Genomic DNA, 26,055 nt, shown 5'->3' on the forward strand with positions numbered 1-26,055 from the left:
CAGTGAAGTGAAGCTTGTAAAATAACTACTCTAGCACTAAGTGTTATTGACTGAAGATCTGACGATATTTAGTTGGAATACCTGCTCATATCACCGGAAAACAACACACATTCAAAACCACCAGCCCTCCTTCAAACCGCCCACGTAAGAGACCTAGGAGCCATCCTAGACAACCGTCTGAACCTCAAACCATTCATTAACCAAACCACCAAAGATTGCTTCCACAAATTACATATTCTGAAAAGAATAAAGCCGCTTTTCCACGCTCAGGACTACAGAACAATCTTGCAAGCAATAATCTTCTCCAAACTAGATTATTGCAACTCACTACTACTAGGCCTCCCAGCTTCATATACCAAACCACTACAAATGGTACAGAACACAGCAGCCAGAATCCTTACAAACTCCAGGAAAATCGACCATATCTCCCCAATCCTCAGAGACCTTCATTGGTTACCGATTCACTACAGAATCATCTACAAATCCATCACAATCATCTACAAGGCCATCCACCATCACACTCAGCTCGACCTACAAATCCCCTTTAAAAAACACACATCCACCAGACCCATCAGGTAATCCTACAAAGAATCACTACAGGTTCCACATGCCAAAACCTACCAACATAAATCTCTCAGTCGCAGAGCCTTCTCCTCAGCAGGTCCACCTCTATGGAACTCTATCCCACCTGACTTGAGACAAGAACCCTGCACACTAACATTTAGGAAAAGACTAAAAACTTGGCTTTTTAAAAAAGCATTCCCAGGCCTAGATTAAAACCGCCACCCAACAGCACTATTATTCAAAAACTGGTTTGAAAAAAGAAACCACACTCATACTCAGCACCCTTTTATCATGTTACACAACTGTATCCTATAGATTCATTCTTACTATACAACTATGCAATTGTCTGCAATGTAAGGACTATACTGCTCAGTTATCTCCCCCTTTTCCAGATCCAAGTTAATTCTCCCTGTTTTATTGTAACTTTCTCACTTCCATCCTATTGTTTACTGTGTTTGAAGTTGGAATATTGATTACTATGTTACCCTCTGCTTTACACACATTGTTAATTGTAAACCGGGTTGATGTGATTCTTGTCATGAAATTCGGTATAAGAAAAATAATAAATAAATAAATAAATCAATCATGGTTAGGGAGGGGTATACCTCTTCCATCCCAGTTCAATCTCAGGATTGGATCTCTGACTATTTGACCTAAATTTAATTGGGTAAATATCCAGATTTACTCTGTTTAATAGGAATTGATTTAATTATTTTTGGATTTGAATCATTCAAAGTATTTGAATATCATTTAAGTCCTGCTTGAAGTATTCAAGAAGTGTAATTTAGCCAAAAGTCAAATCTGATTTGAGTCTAAAAGATCTAAACAGGGAGAAGGACAATATTTAGATTCAATCTGTGCATCATCACACCTATTATAATTCAATTATTGCATAAATAAAAAATGGAAAAAAAAGAGATATGACGAGTGAGGTGATCAAATTTGGAGATGACACAAAATTATTCAGAGTAGTTATAACACAAGCAGATTGTGATAAATTGCAAGATGACCTTGTAAGACTGGAAGATTGGGCATCCAAATGGCAGATGAAATATAATGTGGACAAGTGCAAGGTGATGTATATAGGGAAAAATAAACCATGTAGTAGCTACATTTTAGGAGTTACCACCCATGAGAAAGATCTGGGCATTATAGTTGATATTACATTGAAATTATCCACTCAGTGTGCTGCGGCAGTGGCGTAGCCACGGGTGGGCCTGGGTGGGCAGCTGCCCACCCAATTTAGACCCAGGCCCACCCAACTGGCACCGGAACTGCAAGGCTGTCGCGGGATCCCATCCCCGCGACAGTGATGAGGAGGACCCAGGCCTGGCGTGCCATCACGGCACACATGGGGAAGCGGTCCTGCAGCTATATGGCCGACCAATCTTCCTGTTTGGGGGGGGAATGAGCGGAAGTGCCGCACACAGCTTCCACTTCCTCCCCCCAAAGCAGGAAGATCAGCTGGCCTCTCCTGCTGCCACCAGCCTCCTGCTATCTTCAGGCCTTACGACCGACTGATCTTCCTGTTTGGGGGGAGGAGAGCGGAAGCGCCGCGCACAGCTTCCACTTCCTCCCCCCAAATCAAGAAGATCAGCTGGCCTCTCCTGCTGCCACCGGCCTCCTGCTATCTTTGGGCCGTACGGCCCACCGATCTTCCTGTTTGGGGGGGGGGGGGAAGAGAGCAGAAGCACCGCGCACAGCTTCTGCTCCCCCCCCCCCAGCAGGAAGATCGGTCGGCTGAACGGCCTGAAGATAGCAGGAGGTCGGTGGCAGCAGGAGAGGCCAACTGATCTTCCTGCTCTGGGGGGAGGAAGCAGAAACTGTGCACAGACTTGAATGTGTATGTGTGGATGAGAATGGGAGCCTTGGTGTGTGTGTGGGTGAAAATCAGAGCCTGGGTGTGTATGGGAGTGAGAATGGAGTCTTGAATGTGTGTGGGTGAGAATGGAAGCTTGAATTTGTGGGTGAGAATGGAAGTTTGAATGTGTGGGTGAGAATGGAAGCTTGAATTTGTGGGTGAGAATGGAAGCTTGAATGTGTGGGTGAGAATGGAAGCTTGAATTTGTGGGTGAGAATGGGTGCTTGAATGTGTGTGTGTGTGTGTAGGTGAGAATGGGAGTCTGGGTTTGTGTGTGTGGGTGAGAATGGGTGGTTGGATGTGCGTCTGTGTGTGCATAAGAATATAAGCCTGGGGAGGGGTCAGAAAGTGAGACCTTGTATTTTTGTCTGCAGAGAATGTGAGCTTGGGGCAGGGGCAGAGCATATGAGAGTGAGAGCTTGAGGTGCGAGGGAGTCTGTGAGAGAAAGTGTGTGTGTGTGTGTGTGTGTGTGTGTGTTAGTGTGGAAGGGAAGAAGACATTAGTAGAAGAAAGACACTGAAAAGGAATCAGGAAATGAGCGACAAGGGAAAAAAATGGGAAAAAGAGACCAGGACCAACTTATTAAAAAAATACAAAGATCAGACAACAAAGGTAAAAAAAATATATATATATATATATTTTGAGATGTTAGCAATTTAAATATTCACTAATGCAATGCTCAGAAAGACGTGTCAATTATGGTGGAAAATGGGTCCAAACATAAACAATATCAATAACCAAGGACCCACTTGCCTATTCACATAAGCATTATCAGACGCAATAATTTATGACCTTCATAATAGGCATCATTGTGTGGTATAATTTACCAAAATCACTCTGTCTTATGCTTAATCATAGGTCAGTCCATGCGTTTTTGTTTGTTTTTTTTCTTTTGATACACCACAGTGAATATTTTCAATTTGTTAGTGCAAAAACTCTTTTCAGCTTAATAATGATTAACCAAACTTCTCTGTATATCGCCATTAAAATATTAATTCTTCTCCTCAGTCGCTGTCAACATGAGCGCTGATGCCCTTCAAATCGTCAGCAATATGCGAATTCTCCACATTGCTGTCATGTGCCCGACATTGTACAATGTTTCGGACCTAAGTCAAGTCCTTCCTCAAGGATGTAATCTGCATCGCAAAGAAACAAAAATTACACCTCACATCATACTGTTTCAAGCTCAGCTTAATACAGCCCTCTACTCACGTATTCAATAGCATGGCATCTCTCGGCGTTTTTCTTAACTTTCTTTTCTACCATCTAGAGAAGTGAGATTTCTACAGGTAAAAGACCCAGTATCTCCCACTATATATATGGTGCCTAAGGTGCATAAAGATGCTATCAATCCTCCCGGACGCCCTATTGTCACCACTATAGGTTCACTACTAGAACCTCTCTCAACGTTCGTTGACACAGTCATACATCCCATGGTCACTAGAGCAACATCTTATTGTAAAGATACTAAACACATGCTCACTTTATTACAAGAAATACACAATGTGGAATCAGCATTGCTAGTGACCTTCGACATTAAAGCATTATATACATCGATTCCCCAAGCAGCCACATTAAAGATTTTGGAGCATGCATTGGACAGTCGTCTACGTCCACATCGGATCCCTACTAGTTTTTTACAAACAATAGCACAGTTAGCACTGTGTGAAAATTTTTTCATTTTCAAACAAACATGGTATAAACAAACCAGTGGAACAGCTATGGGAGCAACGATGGCGACCAGCTTAGCAAACTTATATGTCAAACACTTTGAAGAGACATTATTGTATCCAGCATCTGAGTTCAAAGCCATGTCCAACTGGATTAGGTACATTGACGATATTTTTTGCCTTTGGCATGCAGATGAAGAGAGTTTGTTGAAATTCTTTAATTGGTTGAATACGTTAGATAAGCATCTACAGTTCACAATAACGTATCATAAGTCTGTGACTAATTTTTTAGATATTTTGATTATGAAAAAAGCAGGAGAATTTTCAACATCCCTATATAGGAAAACGTGTGATAGAAACACTCTCCTTCACTATACGAGTTTTCATCTGTGTCATTTAAGAGCAAATTTACCAGTAGGGCAGTTCCTGCGGCTACGCAGACTATGTGATACAAAACAAGAGTTTCAAATACAGGCAGAGAATTTAAAAGGGAGGTTATTAACCCATGGATACCCTCCCAAATGCATAAAACAAGCGTACAAATGAGCCTTCAATGCTGAACGCCAGTGGCTTTTATTAGATGACAGAACAACACATAGGGGTAGATTTTCAGACGAGCGCGAATAGCCTACTTTTGTTTGCGCTCCAGGCGCAAACAAAAGTACGCTGGATTTTAGTAGATACGCGCGTAGTCGCGCGTATCGGCTAAAATCCTGGATCGGCGCGCACAAGGCTATCGATTTCGTATAGCCTGCGCACGCCGAGCCGCGCAGCCTACCCCCGTTCCCTCCTAGGCCGCTCCGAAATCGGAGCGGCCTAGAAGGGAACTTTCCTTTGCCCTCCCCTCACCTTCCCCTCCCTTCCCCTACCTAACCCACCCGCCCGGCCCTGTCTAAACCCCCATCCTACCTTTGTCGGGGGATTTACGCCTCCCGGAGGGAGGTGTAAATCCCCGCGCGCCAGCGGGCCTCCTGCGCGCCGGGCCGCGACCTGGGGGCGGGTACGGAGGGCGCGGCCACGCCCCCGGGCCGTAGCCACGCCCCCGTACCCGCCCCCAAAACGCTGCCGACACGCCCCCGCAATGCCGCGTGCTCCGGCCCCGCCCCCTGACACGCCTCCCGACACGCCCACTCCGAAAACCCCGGGACTTACGCGAGTCCCGGGGTTCTGTGCGCGCCGGTGAGCCTATGTAAAATAGGCTCACCGGCGCGCAGGGCCCTGCTCGCGTAAATCCGCCCAGTTTTGGGCGGATTTACGCGAGCAGGGCTCTGAAAATCCGCCCCATAATGAACCACAGATTGTATGTACCATTCCTTATTCAGACAAAGCTGGTAAAATTGCTTCATTGATTCGCTATCATTGGCCCATTTGAAAATACATGAAGTGTTCGATGAATATCCGACAATAGCTTACAGCAGAGGTAAAAATGTGGCAGACAATGTTGTACATTCATTTTTGGCACCGGATGAACAGGTGAACCAACAAATGAAGAAGGGTCATTGGCAATATAACCATTGTTCTATGTGTGCCCAAACTATCGAAGGGGCAGAATGGTTGGATAAATCAGGGATCATACATAAAACATGGCAATCAACGAACTGTACATCTACAAATGTAATTTATTTAATTATTTGTCCATGTGATCTATACTATATTGGACGTACTAAACGTCAGATTAGAACACGGCTAATAGAACACAAGAGTTGTATCACTACAGAGAAAGTAGCAGCGCCTATGGTGGTTCATTGCATGGAAAAGGGCCATTCTTTTCATCAATTAAAATGGAGAGTTATGGATGTTGTACCTTTAAATTTACGAGGTGGGGATCCAAATTTTCATTTAAATCTTAGAGAACAACAATGGATCCTTAAGATGGGCACGGTGATGCCCTTAGGATTGAACAACACTATTGAGTGGTATTCCCTGTAAGATAGCAATGACGTATAAGTATACGTCACTTCCGCGGGATATTTAAATCCCAGCGAGGTTTGGCGACCGGAAAAGAAAGTTAAGAAAAACGCCGAGAGATGCCATGCTATTGAATACGTGAGTAGAGGGCTGTATTAAGTTGAGCTTGAAACAGTATGATGTGAGGTGTAATTTTTGTTTCTTTGCGACGCAGATTACGCCCTTGAGGAAGGACTTGACTTAGGTCCGAAACATTGTACAATGTCGGGCACATGACAGCAATGTGGAGAATTCGCATATTGCTGACGATTTGAAGGGCATCAGCGCTCATGTTGACAGCGACTGAGGAGAATAATTAATATTTTAATGGCGATATACAGTTAAGTTCAGTTAATCATTATTAAGCTGAAAAGAGTTTTTGCACTAACAAATTGAAAATATTCACTGTGGTGTATCAAAAGAAAAAAAACAAAAAAAACGCATGGACTGACCTATGATTAAGCATAAGGCAGAGTGATTTTGGTAAATTATACCACACAATGATGCCTATTATGAAGGTCATAAATTATTGCGTCTGATAATGCTTATGTGAATAGGCAAGTGAGTCCTTGGTTATTGATAGCAATTTAAATATATCATCTTTAGGAATTTGCATTTCTTATATTTTTGAATTTTGCTCTTTCTTAAGTATTCCACCGTTCAGACATTTTAGTTTCTCAGGCTTTGTATTTTGGCTTTATCTGCATGTTTCTGTTTCTAATTTATAGTCTCTTATTTCTATACAAGCCGTTAAGCCCGTCACAATGGGCTACATTACATTTTTGTTTTCGGTCCATTTTCGAAAACAGCACCCTCCTACACTTTTTCTCCCTCATTCCCCCTTCCCCTCAGTCACTCACCCCTTCCCACCCCTCAGTCTTACTCACTCTCTGTCTCCCACTGCCTCCTTCCCCTCACTCCCACCTCTCTCCCCTTCCCTCAGTCACTCCCCACCCTGTCTCAATCCCATCCCCTCTCCCTCAGCCCTTCTCTACTCCCTTTTTCTCTGCTCCACAACTTCTTACCCTTCCACTTACTCACATCCCTGTCTCTCACCTCTCCCTCATTCTCCCTCTCCCCTCACTCTCCCCCCCTCTCAGTCCCTCCCCCCTCTCAGTCCCTCCCTCCCTCAGTCCCTCCCTCAGTCCCTCCCTCCCACTAAGTCCCTCCCCCTCACTCAATCCCTCCCTCCCCCTCACTCAGTCCCTCCCTCCCTCCCACTCAGTCCCTCCCCCTCCCTCCCTCTCACTCAGTCCCTCCCCCTCCCTCAGTCCCTCCCTCCCACTCAGTCCCTCCCCCTCACTCAATCCCTCCCTCCCTCCCACTCAGTCCCTCCCTCCCTCTCTCTCTCTCCTCCCTCCCTCGCTACTGGCCGCCGCTGCTCCTCGTCGTCGTTCGCTGCCGCCGCCACTGCCGCCACCACCCGACGCCACTGCCACCCGACGCCGCCATCGCCGCCGTTGCCACCCGCCGCCGCCATCGCCGCCACCGCTGCCACCCGACGCCACCATGTTTTTTTGTTTTTTTACGCTGGCTAAGACCGACGTCCTTGCCCGCACATGCGCAGTAGAGCTGTGCTCTACTGCGCATTTGCGGGCCGTCGGTCATGGCCCATTTATATGGTAGATTAGGTAAGAGTCGTTCTCAGTTTTTCCTGTGTGTGACAGAAATGCAGTATTTCTAGCATATAGTTTCTCTGTAGTAGTAGTCCAGCTTGTTCTGTTATTCCAGTAGGTGATATATTAATGTTCTAGGGCCTGGTGTAGTATTTGCATTGCTGTTTTTTCATAAGGTTGCTGTTTGAATCCTTGTATGGCAAGGTTCTAATTGCAAGAGTTTGTGTTACTTCACAAATAGCAGTGGAGGGTTATTTTTTGCTGAGATGACACCAGAATTTGAATTTTTTTTTCATGTTAGCTGTAATGTGAATTGCCCTAGCTCTGCGCTGCACCTGTTCTGATGATTAATTATATTTTATTGTATTTATGAAGATTTCTGGGTTTCTGCAAAGACGGTTCATGAAAGAATACATTAATTTTTGTTTTATTACATGATTGGATCTGATTGTTTTCTATACTTGAAATAATTGAAGTAAATTATTTTAAAGTTTCATACATGACACATAATGGCTGTTGCAAATTACTTAAGCCATTCTAGGGTGCAGTATATGGCATTATTTATCAATAAGAAAACAACTAGTAGGTCTCAGACCTGCATGCCTACAGCCCATCCGTGTTAACCTTGTGCCCACCCAAAAAATCAATTCTGGCTACGCCACTGTGCTGTGGCACTCAAAAAAGCAAGCAGAATGTTAGAAATTATTAGGAAGGGAATGGCGAGTAAAACGGAGGATATAATGCCTCTGTATCGCTCAATGGTGAGACCATACCTTGAATACTGTGTACAATTCTGGTCACCGCATCTAAAAAAAAATGTAGTTGTACTGGAGAAAGTACAGAGAAGGGCGACCAAAATGATAAAGGGAATGGAACAGCTCCCCTATGAGAGAGGCTAAAAAGTTAGGTCTGTTCAGCTTAGAGAAGAGACAGCTGAGGGGTGATAGGATAGAGGTCTACAAAATCATGAAAGGGCTTGAACTGGTAAATGTGAAATGGTTATTTACTATTTTGGATAATACATGGACTAGGGGGCACTCCATGAAGTTAGCAAGTAGCACATTTAAAACAAATCAGAGAAAATTATTTTTCACTCAACTCACAGTTAAGCTCTGGAATTCATTGCCTGAGGATGTGATTAAGGAAACTAGTGTAGCTGGGTTTAAAAAAGGTTTGGATAAGTTCCTGAAGTCCATAAACTGCTTTTAATCAATAGGGAATAGCCACTGCTTATTACCGGCATTAGTAGCATGGGATCTATTTAATGCTTGCGTACTTTCCAAGTACTTGTGACTTGGATAGGCCACTGTTGGAGATAAGATTCTTGGCTTGGTAGACCCCTGATCTGACTCAATATGGCATATCTTATGTTCTTATGAAAAGGCACCTAAGCATTTGAAGATCAATAGCAGTGGAGGAAAGAAGGTGAAATTGAGTTGACAACCAAATAACTGCCCCTACTATGATTAGATTGGATTTTTATTTTAACATCATATAGATGGCTCAAGGGAATTGATATAGATTGCCAGAGCCTTTTGCTTCTTCTAGTCATAAGTTCAGAATGTGCCTCAGATGGATAAGAACTTAAAAAAGGTGGCTTTTGTAGACTGAGTTGGTAGTCTCAGTACAGCTGACAGGTATTCACATGCACTAAAACCATCACCAGTAATTTGCACCAGTGATGCCAAAGATTGTACAGGCCAAGAGTCCTTCCTGAGGTATGCTTAAGGCGTGTAGGAAGGGCAGTGCGGTCCAGCTTACACTCATTCTCCTTGGTAAAAAAAAAAAAAAATAAATGAAGAGGATGTGATTATGGTACTTTTCTTGAATGCTAAATTTTCCAGAAAATAAATTGTACAAATAATTTGTATATTTACATCAATCAATCCTGCTGTGAGGTCTGAAACTGAACTAATAATCACAGATAAAACTAGATAAAAGCAAACCATATAAACAGTTTGATAACATCACAAAATTTAAAAACTGTGTTCCTGTCAAGAATAGTAAAAATGTACCTAGACATGTGTGTTTGCATGACAGAAGAAAGGTTGATGAAGCAAAAATGGGTCATGGTGAGCCTATGCAGTTCTTGGAAATGGTCAAAAAATACATACAGGCCTTTTCGAAGACATTGTGAGCCAAAGGAAAAACAGTTGCATTCAAACATTTCTTCTTTGGTTTTATTCTTATCAAAATATCCAACAATCTCTTAAAATGGCATAGCTCACTTTGGAAAAGCTCTATAGCAGGTCAGGAAGCCAATAATTACTAGAAACTCATACCTTGTAATTTTAGAGACAGACACTTTCGATAATAAGAGGCAAACATTATTTTTATAAATCTGCCTTATCCAAAACCTGGCAAGATTTGATATCAGTCTGCAGCCTCCCCTTATTCCTCATCTTTACATATTACTTCTATTACTGCACTGTTTAGGATGTCTTTCTCACACTTACTACATTCCTTGAAAAATACCGGGGACTGGAATTTTATTTATTTCTACAGTGTATAGTACAAGATTTCACTAGAGGCACAATACGTGTAGATGCTTTTCATCATGTAGATTCAAACTGATAGCAGCTACAGTGCACTCTCTGTACAGTTATTAAATAGCTAGAGCTTCCCCAGTAAATCTGTGGAATTTCACTAGCATGCTTCTGGCCATTTCCAAGTACAACATTCTTGGTGATATGACTATTCAGTTTGTATGTTATGATAAAGCTGGGGTAAAAATCAAAGATCAGGCATGATAAACAAAGTGGAAAAAGTATTTTTTTTTTTTTACTCAACATACAATCAACTTTAGAATTTGTTGCTGGAGAATGTGGTCAAAGAATCTAGCATAGTTGGCTTTAAAAAGTTCCTGGAAGAAAATTATTAGCCAGATAGACTTGGAGAAAACTACTGCTTATCCCTGAGATTAAGCAATAAAGGATAGATTTGCTAGGTAATTCCTGGAGATCTGGATTGGCCGCTGTCAGTCAGGATGCTGGGATGGATGGACCTTTGCTTTTACCCAGCATGGCACATTTTATGTTCTTATGTTATAACTAATATAGGAGTGGGCTAGTGGTTACAGCAATAGGCTAAGAACCAGAGGAGCTAGGGTTTCAATCCTGCTTCTCCTCCCCATGCTCTTTGTGATCTTAAGCAAGTTACTTTGCCCTTTATTGCCTCAGATACCAAGTGAGGACCTGATTTTCAAAGCATTTACATGCTTATAACTGGGGTTTACATGTGCTTACATGCACTTTTCATGTGTAAGTGGGCTTTGAAAATTGTTATATTATATACTATTAAATTGTCAATAGGTTTTAAGTTGTGCACTTTTGAAAATTGCTGTGATAGTCTGTTATATTTACATGCATAATACCTTTTGGAAATTCATCTGCTTGTAAACTACCTTTGGGGCAGGGATGTGCTTACTGTACCTGAATTGTAGCTTATGTTGAACATGGATTTGAAAAAGCAAGTAATTAAATTAAAATATATATGTATAATATACTGTATATTGAATGCCAGAGCATGTGGTGAAAATTCTGAATCAGTTAACTTTGGAGGTATATTCAATAGTGCAGCCACATTAATGAATACAGTTGGCTATTTTAAAGTTAACCGGCTAATTTTATCCAGCTAACTTTAGGTCAGCTCTTTGGCCCAACCAAACTTACTGCCTAATTCACTAAGGGGCAGATTTGAAAAGCCTTAAGCGTGCCAAGCCTATTTTGCATATGCCCAGCGACGCGCGCAAGCCCTGGGACACTTTGGGAAAGGGGGGGGAGGGGCAGGGGCCTCGAAAGCCACAAACAGGCCTGGTTTTCAGGATATACACAATGAACATGCATGAAAGAGCAGAATATGCAGCATATTCTGCTGCATATTCTGCTGCAAATCTCTTTCATGCATATTCATTGTGTGTATCCTGAAAATCAGGCCTGTTTGTGGCTGTCGAAGCCCGGAGTTGGCCACCCCTGTATTAGTGTGTCAGCATAAGTGTGGTCAATGGAAAAAAAATTAAATCCTCTAGTGTTTAGTATAGCTAGAGAGGAAAGGGACAAAAATGCAGAGGCAGTTGCATAGGAATTGAATATAATAACTTAAATTTTGTTGGGCTACCTTTTTAAAGTAGGCTGTTAACAGAATTAGAGATATCTTAGGATTTCAAAACAATACTATCTAACTAGATAAATGAAGCTTGACCGACGTGCCCGCAAATGCGCAGTAGAGAGCAGCTCTACTGCGCATGTGCGGGCGAGCACGTCAGTCTTAGGCAGCGTCAAAAAAAACCAAAAAACATGGCGGCAGCGGTGGTAGCAGCGGCAGCGGGCAGCGGTAGCGGGCGGTAGCGGCGGCGGTAGCGGCAGCGGTGGTGGGCGGTGGCGGCAGCGGTAGCGGGCGGACGGCGGGTAGCGGGGCGGGCCGGCGGCCGGCGGGTATGCGGGCCGGGCAGCGGAGGGCGGTAGCGGCGGGCGGCGGTAGCGTCGGCGGTGGCGGGCGGCGGCGGCAAGCGGCCAGTAGCGAGGGAGGGAGGAGAGAGAGAGAGGAGGAGGGAAGGGACCTAAGTGGGAGGGAACGAAGAGAGAGAGGAGTGGGAGGGGAGTGACTGAGTGAGGAGGGAGGAGGGAGGGAGTGAGGGGGAGTGGACTGAGTGAGGGGGAGTGAGCAGGACTGAGGGAGAGGGAGGGAGTGAGTGGGGACTGAGGGAGAGGGAGGGAGGGAGTGGGACTGAGGGAGAGTGAGTGGGACTGAGTGTGAGTGAGAGGGAGAGAGGGGGAGGGAGTGAGTGAGACTGAGTGGGAGGGAGGGACTGAGTGAGAGGAGAGGGAGGCTGGGGAGGAGTGGGTGAGTGGGGGGGAGGGAGGTAGGGGAGAGAGAATGAGGGAGGTAGGGGAGAGAGAATGAGGGGGAGGTGAGAGACAGAGGGATGTAGCCCGTTTTAACGGGCTTAACGGCTTGTAGAAACATAAACCACACTTTACGTTAATACAGATGTCTTCTATTACTTCCTGCTGATGTTTAATACAACAAATGCTGTTTATCATGTGGTCAGTAATAAAAGAGAGAAGCCGTCTTACAAGGGATGAACAGCTAAGATTTAGACCTTAACTAAATATTTACATACTCGATAACATATGTTGGTTTGAGTTTGTATAATATGAAAATGTGTTTGTGATATATTGGCAAATCACATTCCACAAAAGCTTCCTGTATTTACTTAATGGATTCTTGCTTAGTAATGTTAATTTTTTAAGATGTTTTGCATGTCATCGTAGTAAGTGTTTAGATCAATTCCAAACCAGTAATGGCAGCTGCATAATGATAAAAATTAAAAAAACATTCTTGGAAAAATCCAACTTGTGTGTGTTTCTATTTGTTAACTATAGTGGATTCCTCTTGTATGTATACCTCAGAGGCAATGAAAACAGACGTTTCCAGAAACAAGAAACCACAATCTTGATTCCTTTTCCCATTTTCTAAAATTGTTTTATTTGTAGACCGCTTGTATCCCATTTTAAACCTTCAGGTTACTCAGCGGCCTAGGTCTGATTCCATGACTTCACTTGCCTGTCCACCTTGGGTGAGTGCATTCTCTTAACTGGTGGGCCCAGGAGTGTGTGTGTGTGGTGGGGGGGGGGGGGGGGGGGGGAATGGCAGAAGCATCTTCAGCTCGGATTATAGCCTGCGTGCAGAAGCTGGGAGTGGCAGGTGGAGGATGAGGAGGAGGCAACAGAAGCATTTTCAACCCCAGTCTAGGCAGGGGAAGAGGAAGCACCGATTGGGACCCCAAGGGGAGGAGGTGCCGGATGCTGGGAGGAAAGTGAAAGGATCAGAAAAGAGGAGCAAAGAGGCTTCCAAGGGAGGGAGAAAACAGAATGAGAAAGCGAGCGTACGGGGGAAGAAAGGATCATGTAAACCATAGATATGCACTGTTAGGCTCCGTATTAGACTTCACCACCCAGGTAAAGCATTTTGGAGCCACTGTGGACAATACTTTGAAATTCTTGGCTCCGTGTTGAGTCAGCAGTTAAAAAAGAAAATAGAATTAGTCTTTATGAGGAATGGAATAGAAAATATCATAATGCCTCTGTTTTGACCCATGGTGTGCTGATTGTATGCAGTTCTAGATTCCTTATCTCAAAAACTGGTTACGCTAATGCTAATATTTTATAATCTGTGCATATCAAGTCTACACAGATTATAAAATATGTGTATTCCACCCCCAGCATATGTGTGCATGTTTCAAGATACATGGATATTTGCAATGTATTAAAGCATGTACTTTCTCTACCTATTTTATAAACATATGTGTGTATATTTTACTCGTGAAAGAAAATATTGGGGCAGATTTTAAAAGGTATGTACGCCCGATTTTATAACATGCGTGCGCCGAGCCCTCGGGGAGACCAGCTGGCTTTCCCCATTGCCTCCGAGGCCGCTACGAAATCGGAGCGGCCGCGGAGGGAACTTTCCTTCCCCCCCCCCTTCCCCTCCCTTCCCCTACCTGTCCCACCCCCCAGCCTGAAAAAAAACCAAAACCCGTACCTTTATCTCACAAGTTACGCCTGCCAGCCAACTGCCGACGCGTGATCCCTGGCACAGTGGCCATGTGGAGGCCTCTGGCCATGCCTCACCCCACCCCTGGACCACCCCACCCACTTACATGCATCCCAGGGCTTTACACATGTCGCCGGGGCTTTTAAAAATAGGCCTGGCGCACGTAACCCCCCTATGCACGTAAATCCACCTGGATTTACACACGTAAGCCTTTTAAAATCTGCCCCATAATTTGTATGTGTCGTAAGTTTGATTTACACTAGGGATGTGTGTTAGTTTGCAACGAAATAAGAAATATGGATGATATGTCCTATTTTGTCGCGGTTCGGGGGGGTCCCCAAAACAATAGGAAAACACACAAAATTTCATGTGGTTTTCTTATCGTTTTCAGGGTGGGGGGAGAAAGGGCACATAAAAAAACCCAAAACCCAAACCCACCCCAACCCTTCAGATTTCATTAATTAGAATCCCCCACCCTCCTGACCCCCCAAAAACTTACCTAAAGTCCCTGGTGCCCAGGAGCGATCTCCCGCTCACGGGCAGTTGGCTGCCAGTAAACAAAATGGCACCGGTGGCCCTTTGCCCTTACCATGTGACAGGGGCTATCTGTGCCATTGGCCGGCCTCTGTCACATGGTAGGAGCAATGGATGGCTCGTGCCATTTTTGTGTGAGTTTCCTCACTCTGAAGGTCATCAAATCTTCACAAGAGAGCACTGTTCCGTTCGTACGTGTCACTTTGAATGTCAAAGTGGCCCTTAACCCCTACACTAACACCTAAACCTCACCTTGAGTGATTAAGTAGGCCTCATATAGAGGTATAAGGGCATTGTGGCTAGGTTCTCTCTCTCTCTCTCTCTCTCTCTGATAGCTAGGCTGGATCTCCAGTGGTTGTAGGTAGGAAATACAACAATTCTGGCACTTATCACAAAGTGCGAAAAAGTTATCACAATTTGTGCTAATACCTATGCATAGCGCACTTTGCGATAAATTGTCTATTACCATAAAACATGCCCCTTTTCCTATCGCATGCGATATTTAGTGCATTTTGATAAATCCAGGCCTTAGATTGTAAGCCCTCTGGGGAAAGGGAAATACCTACAGTACCTGAATGCAATCCACTTTGAAGCACTGAAAAAAGTGCAAAAAGCGGAATATAAAAAAATCTAAATAAAAAATAAAATAAATGGTATCCAGTAGGTGGGCAGTGGCTATAATAGGTGGCACTGCTTAGCCAGATAAGTGCCAATATTTAGACTTATTTGGTTAAGTTAATCGGATAAGTAAGATCTGTCATAGATCAGGTTTAACTTATCTGGATTTAACTTATCTGACTAAGTAGCTCTGAATATGGGGATATTCAGCGGCAGAATTGTGCTGCTGAATATTCCATGTAAGTTAGCTGGATAAGTCTTACATAGCTAGATAACGCTGAATATTGGGCCCATTGAATACAAGTAACATACATATAAAGGGTTTGAAACTTGTGAGCCAGTCATCATTAGCACAGACTTTGCTGGAATACTGATTATGAAATTCTATAGTAAATAGAAAATATCTAAATGTAACGTTGTCTTCAGCTCAGATGAATTGCTATTTTTATTAAACAAAGCTGGTAATCTAGATTTTCTTTTAAAAAACATGATTATAAAGAGATTTTTGGTTTTACCTGATAAACTGATAAAACATCCCCCCATGTAGAAAAAAGTAAAATAGGTGCTTATTAGATAAGCACCAAAAAAATCCACCACTTCCCCTATTACACTCACATCTCCCCTTGCCTGCATTAGATCCTCTGCTCTGTGTGCCTTTTCCTAGCTGAACACTCTTCACGTGCCCATATGCATATAATTAATTCAACTGAAAAAGGTACACAGCAATTGTATCTGCACTGCAAAAACACAGATAAACCAATTTTTTTGTACTCTGAAATCCCTAATTAGCTGGAAAATGTACATTTTATAAACACCCAGAAAACAAGTCGGAAGCTGATCCAGTTGGCTGTGTAGCAGTAAAGATAGCGAAGATTGGATTATGGAAAAAGCCCTTTATTAAAATTTGCCCGACTCTGGCCGAGTTTTGCTCTTTAGTCGAGAGCTGCCTCAGGGGCAACTAGAAACAAATATATAAAGTGTTAAAAAATGAACACACATAAAAAAGAAATAAAATCCCTAATTAGCTGGAAAATGTACATTTTATAAACACCTACAGTAAATATAGAAGCCTTAATTCTAAATGACTCAGAAAAGAAACCAGTATAAGTTCTAGATACCCTAATTGAAAGCACTTTTATTTTGCAAGCAACGATGGCGTAGTTTATTTGTATTATGAATTTTCTAGGATAATTCTGTTATTGATATTATGTTTTTAATGTGTTTATACTGTTGTAATCTGCTTAGCATGGGGTTTCCGTTATAGGCAGAATAGAAATTGTTCTAAATAAAATAAATAAATAAAAGATAAATCTGTTTTTACTATGCTCTCAGGTTCCCCAGAGGATAGGACAGCAAAATGATGGCCCTGAAGAGAACAATCCAGGAACCCCAGGCATATGGGGCAGCTGGGGACCCTGGTCAGCATGCTCAAGAAGCTGTAATGGTGGGGTGATGGAACAGACGCGTCCTTGCCTTCCCAGCTATTATCAGGAAAGAAATTATCCAAGACCGGCATCACCACACCCAGGATCTGACAGGATTCTCTCCTACCAGCATCCCCATCACCACGAGGACTTATTAAACCCTTACTCTGGACATGTTATTTCAGCCATTCAGACATCTGTGCCACTGCACAGGCCTCATGAGCAGCAGCCAAGGCAAGGCCTTCAGGCTTCATTCCCAGGAAGCCGAAATAACAGCCATCTTGGGAGAGGAATGTTAAGAGGTAGCAGACATTCCCAGTCTCAAGGGCACAACCTGAGGTCAGAAAGAAGGTATAGTAGCAGTTTATGCATTTTATTTCAGTGCCCGATGATGGTGATGTTTCATTTGAAGAATGTTCATGCTGGATTATAAAATCCATTGGCTTATATCTCTGTTATACTGGCAGATTAGCTTCAGTAACAGCTTTGTATATTATATATACAGACACCAGGATTAGCATGATCATTAATTATTTTCTTGTGGATTAGATGACTGTTTTAACATAATTTGTTTTTTTTAAATTTTTCACAACTTGTGATTCCAGGGTTTGCTGTTTGATATATCCTCAGAGACTTTCCTAGTCTGGGTCCAACACTTTTAGCTAACTTGACTCCTACAGAACGACTAATCTTTATTAACATGGGTGTTATGTGAGGCTTGGGCATTTAAGTCAGGAGAATATTATTCAGTTGCTCTGTGAATGTGACGTTCTTGTCTGCTAAACAGAATAGCTGATAGCAGTACAGATGCTTTAGTATTCACATATATTGTTTGTTTATTAATTTAAAAATCATTTATTTATCGCCCAACAGAAAATATCTTCCTAAGTGATTTACAACATAATTCAAAACATAATAGGGCAGATTTTCAAAGCCCTACGTGCACCGGGCCTATTTTATTAAGGCCCGGCGACGCACGTCTAAGTCTGGGGCTTCGAAAAAGGGGTGGGGAGGGGGCGGAGTGGCCTGGGGTGGGGCAGTGCCAGAGGACTCTGGCACAGTGGCCCTGTCGGAGGATCACGTGGCAGCAGGCTGCCAGTGCGCACAACTTGCACCTGCCCGGAGGCAGGCACAAGAAGTAAGATAAAGGTTGGGGGGGGTTTAGAATACGGCTAGGGGGGAAAGGTTAGGGGAAGGGGTATAACATGCATGCCCAGGAGCCTCTGACCCTGAACTGCCCCACTCCCACCCCTTTTTCAAAGCCGCGGGACATATGCATGTCCCGGGGCTTTACGCGTATCGCCGGGCCTTTCTAAAATAGGCCCGGCACGCGTAAACCCCCCCCCCCCATGCACGTAAATCCTATGGATTTACGTGCGTAGGGCTTTTAAAATCTGCCCCTTAGAAAACAGCCTTTCTGGGACCTTAAACTTCTACTAGGTCTATACCAACTAAGACAATTCTTCAATTGTTGTGAACCAATTCCTTTCAGGGTTTTAAAGGCCAAAGTCACATTCTTAAACTTACACCTAGATCTCACCAGTAACTGATGTAATTTCAGTAGTAGTGGCTCTGCTGGGGGTTCTCCTGGAACTTCCAGTTACGATACGAGCCATCATATTCTGAATAATCTGCAGCTTTCAGATAGTTCTAACTGGCAATCCCAAGGATAAAGCATTGCAATAATCAGTGTACTATAGAGCTAAAGCGAAAACTACAGATCTCAATATCATCGCATTAAAAAATGGTCTAATTTGTTTAAGTAATTTGATTCTCAAATAACATTTCCTCACCAATAAAGAAACGTGTTTTTCTAAATTCAAATGTGAATCTAATTGTACTTTACCTTTACAACAATAGAATAACATCATTCCATTTAAAATGACACATATGTGGAGGGTGGCCCTTTTTTTTGCCTCTAGGAAAATATCCCTGCCCCTTACAAATGTAGTATGTGGCTTCAGCTAGTCTGACTGGGGTCCCACCAATCCTTGCCTGCCAGTGATGTCAGCATAGTGCTAAGGAAGGGCACCCACTCCCCACTGGGAGTGCTTATAGGGAGGTATAAAATGGCTGCTACCATGTGGAGCAGGAGGACTTTTACTTTTTATTTAGATTTGATATTTTATAGGATAGAAAGAAGTTAGAGATTCCAAGATCAGGAGTTATGTTTGTGGTGTGAAGCTATTTCCTTTTTCAGAGAAGGCTTAGAGAGAGTTGAGATGACAAAGTTCCTGGATGTGTGGAAGACTGGAGAATTAAAAAAGGCCCTGAGGATTGGGAAGGAGTGTACTAGGAGGTGCTAGAGGATGGGCAGCCTTCTTGGGAAAGTCTACCAAAGTGAAGTTGGGAGCCCTAAGGGGAAGAGGGTTTCCCTGGAGAGTGCATGGACCAGTGTTGTGGGAGATACCAGAGGAAGGGCAGCCTGCCTGGGAAAATTCACCATTCAGAGTTTGATTCAGTTAGTCAGCCTGAGACATGAGAGAGAAAAGGACCTTGGAGGGAAAGGGTTGTATCTACCAAACAGGCACTGGGAGGGCCCAGAGTAGAAGGGCTGACCTGTTTTGGGAAAGAAATGTGACGAAGGTGAAAACAAACTTTATTTTTTTTTTTTTACTTTGGATCGCTTTACTGGGATGTGCTGCCTTTTGGACTTTGTGTTTTACCCTGCCTCCAGTTTTATAGTAAAGGATTTTATTTTCAACATCAGCACTGGTGTGGAGATTGTCTTTTTGGAGTGCTTAATGGGTGAGCAGGAATAGCCCCTGCTAGTACAAAATCCTAAGGGCCTTGAATAAATTCTGCTGTCCCCCCTGTTTTGGAACCTCAGGAGGTCACGGGTCTTTGCGTGGTCCGTGGCCCTTTCCCCATGTGCCCTGAGCCCTGGGCCAGAATGACACAGGGTTGCACATATTACAAGTAACCAGCTCCTTAGCAATGGCACCATTTCTTTTGAAAAGTGTTAGCGTAGAATGTTTAGAAATGAAACCTGTTTTCTTGGGGCGATATCTGTCAGGTCTGTTCCCACACAGAATAGGAGAAAAGTCTTAGTGAAACTGGCCCATACTGTAATCGTGGTTTAGAAATCTAGGAGTGATATCATGGCTACTACTTCTATACTCTTCAGATGAAATAAATTTCTGGTTGTGAGAATATCATAATAGGACCTTGCCCGAACCAGGTGTCTGCATAGGCAACTGCTTCCGGCACTAGATTTTTGTAGGCAACAGAGTGTCACTGAGGCTGCCTTTCCAGTTTGTGGGTCGGTTGCCACAGTACCAACTGGAGAAACGCAGCATGGAGCCTCCTGCAGAAGTGGTGCAATGATAGGCCCTGTATTTGACTGTAGAGATTTGCTTTATATTTGACTGTGAATGTTGTTTGTAAGTCGCCTTGAAATGGCTCCACTGAAGGTGAGACTAATACATTTTAATAAACGTGAAACTTGCAGCACCTTGTCCATGGCAGGGGTTATCATGGTAACATGGAAAGGCCGTGTGGGGAAAAGGAGCGAGATGGCTGCAGGAGGCCTCACACTAAATATATCTGGTTGCTGCTGCTGCTGCTGCTGCTGTGGGGCTGGCAGAGATGAAAGAGATGAGGAAGGGAGGAGGGGAAGATTTGAGCAGATGTGATCAGAAGGGGGTTGTCCCCTCCCCTTCTCCTTCTCTCTCCCCCAAACCCCCTCTCCTTCCATTGTCTATGGGTGAAACCAGCTTACATCAGGCCCTGGGACCTGCGTAGCATAGGCTTTTTTTTTACTACAGTGAATGAAAGATGTTTTGAAACTGGGAAACGGTTTCAGTTTCTGAGAACAGAGATTAGCCTTCAGAACTGTGGGGTATTCTTCCCTTAAGTATCTATTGTCTGAAAAGAAGCCTTGACCCGCAGATCTGAATGTGTTACTGATGATAGCTACAACCATTAAGCTGATAATTACTAAAGGGAATGTTAGTAGTAATGTGTTTATTAGTCAGACTTTTATAAAACGGTTAAAAATCAAAGAAAATGATGTAACAAAATAGGACGGGCAGAGGATAAAGGGACTAATGTTTTAATTTCATACCTGTACAGTTTAAAGAGGTCAAGGATTCAGCCCCTTAATTTTGGGTGTTCATTTAGTGAAAAGCAGCAAAATTTAGATTCTTTTAATAGTAACTGTCATAAAAGGATTAGTTCAGGAGATAATCAGGCTTGAAAAAAAAAATATTCACCACAGCTTACATTTTTTTTAAACAATTTCTTTTCCCCACAACAGACAATACAGGGAAAAAAACAGAAAGCAGTAAGTACTGTAGTTTGAATTTTCAGGGCGAGTGGGAAGTGAAGCCACCATGAACTCTCCATTACTGTTCATGTCTGCCCTATATCAGCTCACCAGGATTTAACTCACACACTTATTCAGGTTTTATTCACATTTCAGAGGTCTCCCTCTGACATTTAAACTTGTTCCTGCCACTACCATCTTCTCTGCCTGCTTCTTTCTCCCTCCTCCATGCCCTAGCTTGCTGACTCCTTTTCTTCTGGGCCAGCACCGTTCAAACATCAGATCATTAATTAAACTGCGACCAGGTGACAAGCAAACCAGGGCACATGCTCCGGGCATCCTCAAAGCCACAGCCATATGAGACAGAATCCAGCAGCAGGGCCTGTATGTCTAATGACTTGCACTATTCCTGTAGTGTGCTAAAACACTGGGAGGTGAACAAGGTTTCTATCATACATATCACTTTGCTAGTGCGGCTGATGATTGCTTTAGCAAGGTCCCAGTGTTCTGGAAGGAGTGAATATGAAGGCATAGCCGCCTGTAGGAGGGTTGTCTCAAAGAACAATTTTTGGGACCAGTCATATATTCAGATGACTCCACTGAGCCATGAAAAGTTATCACTGCAAATTGGGAGCATCACAATGAAACTTAAAATTGCAAAGATTTATGAATCTATCTACAGGAGTTTGCATAATTTGCTCTCTCTTCAGCAGATAACTGCAATCCTAACCCAAATCAAAGGCAAGGAGCATGACTTCAAAGTTGAAGCGATTGTTGCGACCTTTAGTCTACGACGGCTTCACCCCGCCTACCTCACTCTTCTTGTGGCTCCTCCCACTCACCTCGGACTACTGGCTGCCACGGCGTCTGTCTGCTGACCTCTCCGGCATCCCCGGACTGGCTTTGGTGCTGCTTCCCGCCATGCTTCTCCAAGGTACCATAGGGCGCACACCGCCCTCATCTTTATTTCCTCTTTGGCGCGAACCTCAGGGGCGTCCCCCTGAGATGATGTCACGCTGCCTGGATATTTAAGCCTTCCTCTTTTGCTAGCTAATCGAGTTAGCAACGATTCGGATTCCTCACCGGAACGATTACAGATGGGATTTGCTCTCCGTACCGTAGCTACTCTGCACTCCAGCGATATCTGGAACTCTTTCTGCTAACGGGGTACCCGCTCCTCGGGGGCCTCTTCTGCTTCTTTCAGGTGCTATCAGGAAACCGGTACTCGCTCCTCGAGGGCCCATGTTCCCTGAGATGCTGCCTGCATCTACAATCCTTTCTACTTGGAAGACCTCACTAACAGTATCCATCTATGAGTACAACTACCATCTATTCCACAGTACTGCTTCCCTGGAACCAGCTACTCGCTTCTCGAGGGCCTGCCCTCTGTTCCAGTGCCAGACCTCTCTTCTAGTGGAACTGCTGTGTGAATACAATATCACTGAGTCTCCCTGCTCTAAGGGATCAGGTACTCGCTCCTCGAGGGCCTGCTCTTCCTTTCTCAGAGCTTTCCTATTCTACCTGGGACTCTGTATGTTTCTCACTGTGTACTCATAACTCTCAGTTTCTTTCCACTACAGTACAGCAAAGCAGAGGATCTGCTGTTCTAGCGTCCTGTGGGATACTCGCCCAGTCAGGCTCAACATCTACTACTCACTACTGCCACTTCTGGTGGTTTCCAAAACTGTTTAAATAAAGATTCAATCTGTGTTTGTGTGTCCAGAGTCTAGCCTGACACCGTGGTCCCTCACGGGACTGCCCCCCCGTGGGCTTGATTAGCTGCCACAGTGTCCAAAGATCCTCCCAAACACCAGCGATCAATCTATTTAGTGGCAATGCTGCTACAACTATGGGCCTAGGGCAAAGGTTAGAAGAAATGTTTCCAGTTGCTCCAAGATAAATAGGAACGCTGAAAACACAAGGCTAAGCTGTTCATGTAATCAAAATATCGTCAGTACCATTTTGTGCAGAGGTAAAAGCTGAAGAGAAGAGAATGGTCCGTTGTGGCATGTTAGAACTAATTATGGAGCCAGTGCTTTCTTTTGGGCAAAAAAGGTGCTGGTACTCACAAGTAGGATATTTTTTTTTTTGAGGGATCACAGGACAAATCAAGCAAGTGCAGGAAAATGTGCAGAATAAGAAATTCCAACCAATGCTCAAAAAGATAACACACAATCTGTCCAAATTAATCCTCCAGCTTCAGACCCAATGAAAATGCCTTTCAGAAGATGAGAGATATAGAACAGAATATTACAGATAATGAACTATACCTAGAAACAAACGGCAGTCATTTGTGAGGCAGATGCTATTAGAGTTCACTGACAGTCTACTTGTTACCTCAAGTCAGGAAAGCTGTTAATGCTGTGATAAGATCTCCATGTTCATGTTTGACTATTGCATTCTGTTTAGATTTTTCAGTAAGAAGGAAAATGTGAAATGGGAGTCTGCAAGGAGTCAAATGTTTCTCTAGTAGTTGTATGGAAGACAGCTGTATGGTATGCATGGAAAAGTCATGATGCAGAGTTACCTCTGTGTGAACAGTTCCATTGTTTAAAGAAAAAAGGGACAGTTGTTAACCATCCAAGCATCTTTCATCACATTAGTTATCTGCTGACATTTGTCCAGTCTGGCGTTATCAGTCAATATCTTAGACTCCTTGGACAGCTAGGAATGTATTACTGAGAGGGAGGTTGGTGTCACACCCTAATAACTTTAGAACGGAAGTTGTTTATAATTAATTTTATGTTCCTTTACTACCTTTTGTTTGAATATCTCTGTATATTGTGAGTATGGTTTAGCATAGATACAAATTCATTATTTTTCTTAAATTCTCCTGTACGTCTATTCTCAGCCAGTCAATGACTGTATTGAAGTATAATCTTCACTCTTTAATATTTTTGCTTCTAAAAATATATTCTGTTATTTCATTAAGACAGTTCTATTGCATTCAGACGCATTCATTGACTCAGTTTTCCCTATGGCTCTAGGAGTGAGCACTTCATAAATATGTTGTAGATTGGTTCATGATCTGTACTATAATTGAAGGTGTTTCTAATCTCAGTAACTGTAGTCTGTCCAGAGAGTGACTACTAAAATGGTCAGTGATCTTCGTTCTAAAGCACATGGGGATAGACTTAAAGATCTAAACATGTATACCCTAAAGGAAAGGAGAGATAGGAGAGATATGATAGACACCTTCAAATACCTCATAGGAGGTGAGCCTTTTTCAGTGGATATGAGATAAGGGTAAAAGGGGTGGATTGGGACTAATTTTAGAAAATATTTCTTTACAGAGAAGGTGGTGGATGCATGGAACAGTCTCCCAGTGGAGGTGGTGGAGACTAAAACAGTTTCTGAATTCAAGAAAGCATGGGATAAATACAAGGGATCTCTAAGGAAGTGATAAATTAAATGGACAGATGGGCAGACTGGATGGGCCATATGATCTTTTTCTGACGTCATGTTTGTTTCTCTGTTCCATCTCATGTTGCTTTTGGTGCAGACCCTTTACCATTTTGATATTTTTTCTCTGGATCACCTCTACTCTGGATTCTTTCAGAGTTATGGCTTCCAAAATTGGACACACTGGGGTTACCCCACACTAGAGTTGCCCCTTAAATTGACCCTTTTGAAAATGTTTTAGGACTTGAGTGTGCAAATGTAAGCTCCTATTTTCATTAGGATCCAAAATTTATGTAAGCAACCATAAGAGTGTTTACCAAAAGGAGTGACCCAAAATCATGTGGAGGTACAGAGAGAATAATCAGTAGAGGTTGGGGTTTTGGGCTCCCTCATGTGGGAGAAGTAGATGATGTACGCTTGAGTCTTTTTAAACCCCTGCCACCATCTTATAGCGTGGATTATTAGTTCAATTTCCTGTGTTGCCCTTGCTAAGTGGCTTCAACACTGTTACTTCTCACATCAAATCCTGTGTTCAACTAAGGATGTCTAAAATAGTTTCCCTTCTTGTTGGTTCTTGTACCAGCTGCTCCGTGAAGCAGTCATTTATTTCATCTAGGAACTTTATTTCTCTAACATGTACTGATGTGACATTCACCCAGTCAATACTGGGGTAATTGAAATTGCCCATTACTACTGTTCTGCTGATTTTGGGTGGGTTTCCTAATTTCTTTGAGCATTTCATTGTCTATCTGTTCATTCTGGCCAGGTGGACACTATTATTTTATTCTCATTTTCACCTGGAATTTGTCCATAAAAATTCAATATGCTTTTTGTTTCCTGCAAAGCTTTTATCCTGTTTGACTCAATGTCCTCTTTAATATATAGTGCCATCCCTCCACCAATTTGATCCATCCTATCATTTTGATTTAATTCATATCCTGGTATCACAGTTGAGACATTGGTTATCCTCCTTCTACCAAGTCTATGAGATGCCAATTATATCTACCTCTTTATCCAGTACTATACACTCCCATCTTAATTTTTAGACTTCTAGCATTTGTATACAGACATTTCAAAGTATTCTTTTTGTTGGTATTAACAATTTGCTCATAGTTGACAGGAAAAATTTAGAATCTTTCTGGTCTGTTCATTTTAGTATTTATTGCAACCTGTCTACTGGGATGCCCTAATTTTCCTGTTCTCTTACTATCCTTCAAAGATACATCATTATGAGACATGCTTTTCTGAGCGACTGTTAAATTTCCACCATCATCTAGTTTAAAAGCTGTGCTATCTTCTTTTTTAAAGGATAGTTACAGCAGCCTGGTTCCACTCTGGTTAAAGTGGAGTCCATCTTTTTGGAAAAGACCCCCCCCCCCCTTACCCAAAAGGATTCCTAGATCCAAACAAACCTAAAATCCTCTTCCCTGCACCATTGTCTCATCCACACATTGAGACTTTGGAGCTCTGCCTGCCTCTGGAAGGGGGAACATTTCTTAGAATGCTACTCTGGAGGTTCTGGATTTCAACTTTCTATCTAGAATCCTAAATTTGGCTTCCATAACCTCCCTCCTGCATTTTCTTGTGTCATTGGTA

The 26,055-nt window shown here is 43.0% G+C and overlaps 1 protein-coding gene across 1 annotated transcript in view; it reads left to right on the forward strand.

Moving 5' to 3' along the window:
• THSD4 (thrombospondin type 1 domain containing 4) overlaps positions 1-26,055 on the forward strand; it is a 1,544,828-nt gene that overhangs the window by 211,973 nt on the left and 1,306,800 nt on the right. The window contains 1 exon segment of the mRNA XM_029575745.1: positions 16,699-17,141. Coding sequence (XP_029431605.1) covers positions 16,819-17,141 — 323 coding nt within the window. The 5' untranslated portion in view covers positions 16,699-16,818.

This window comes from Rhinatrema bivittatum, chromosome 13 (genome assembly GCF_901001135.1).
Source record: "Rhinatrema bivittatum chromosome 13, aRhiBiv1.1, whole genome shotgun sequence".
Lineage (NCBI taxonomy): Eukaryota > Metazoa > Chordata > Amphibia > Gymnophiona > Rhinatrematidae > Rhinatrema > Rhinatrema bivittatum.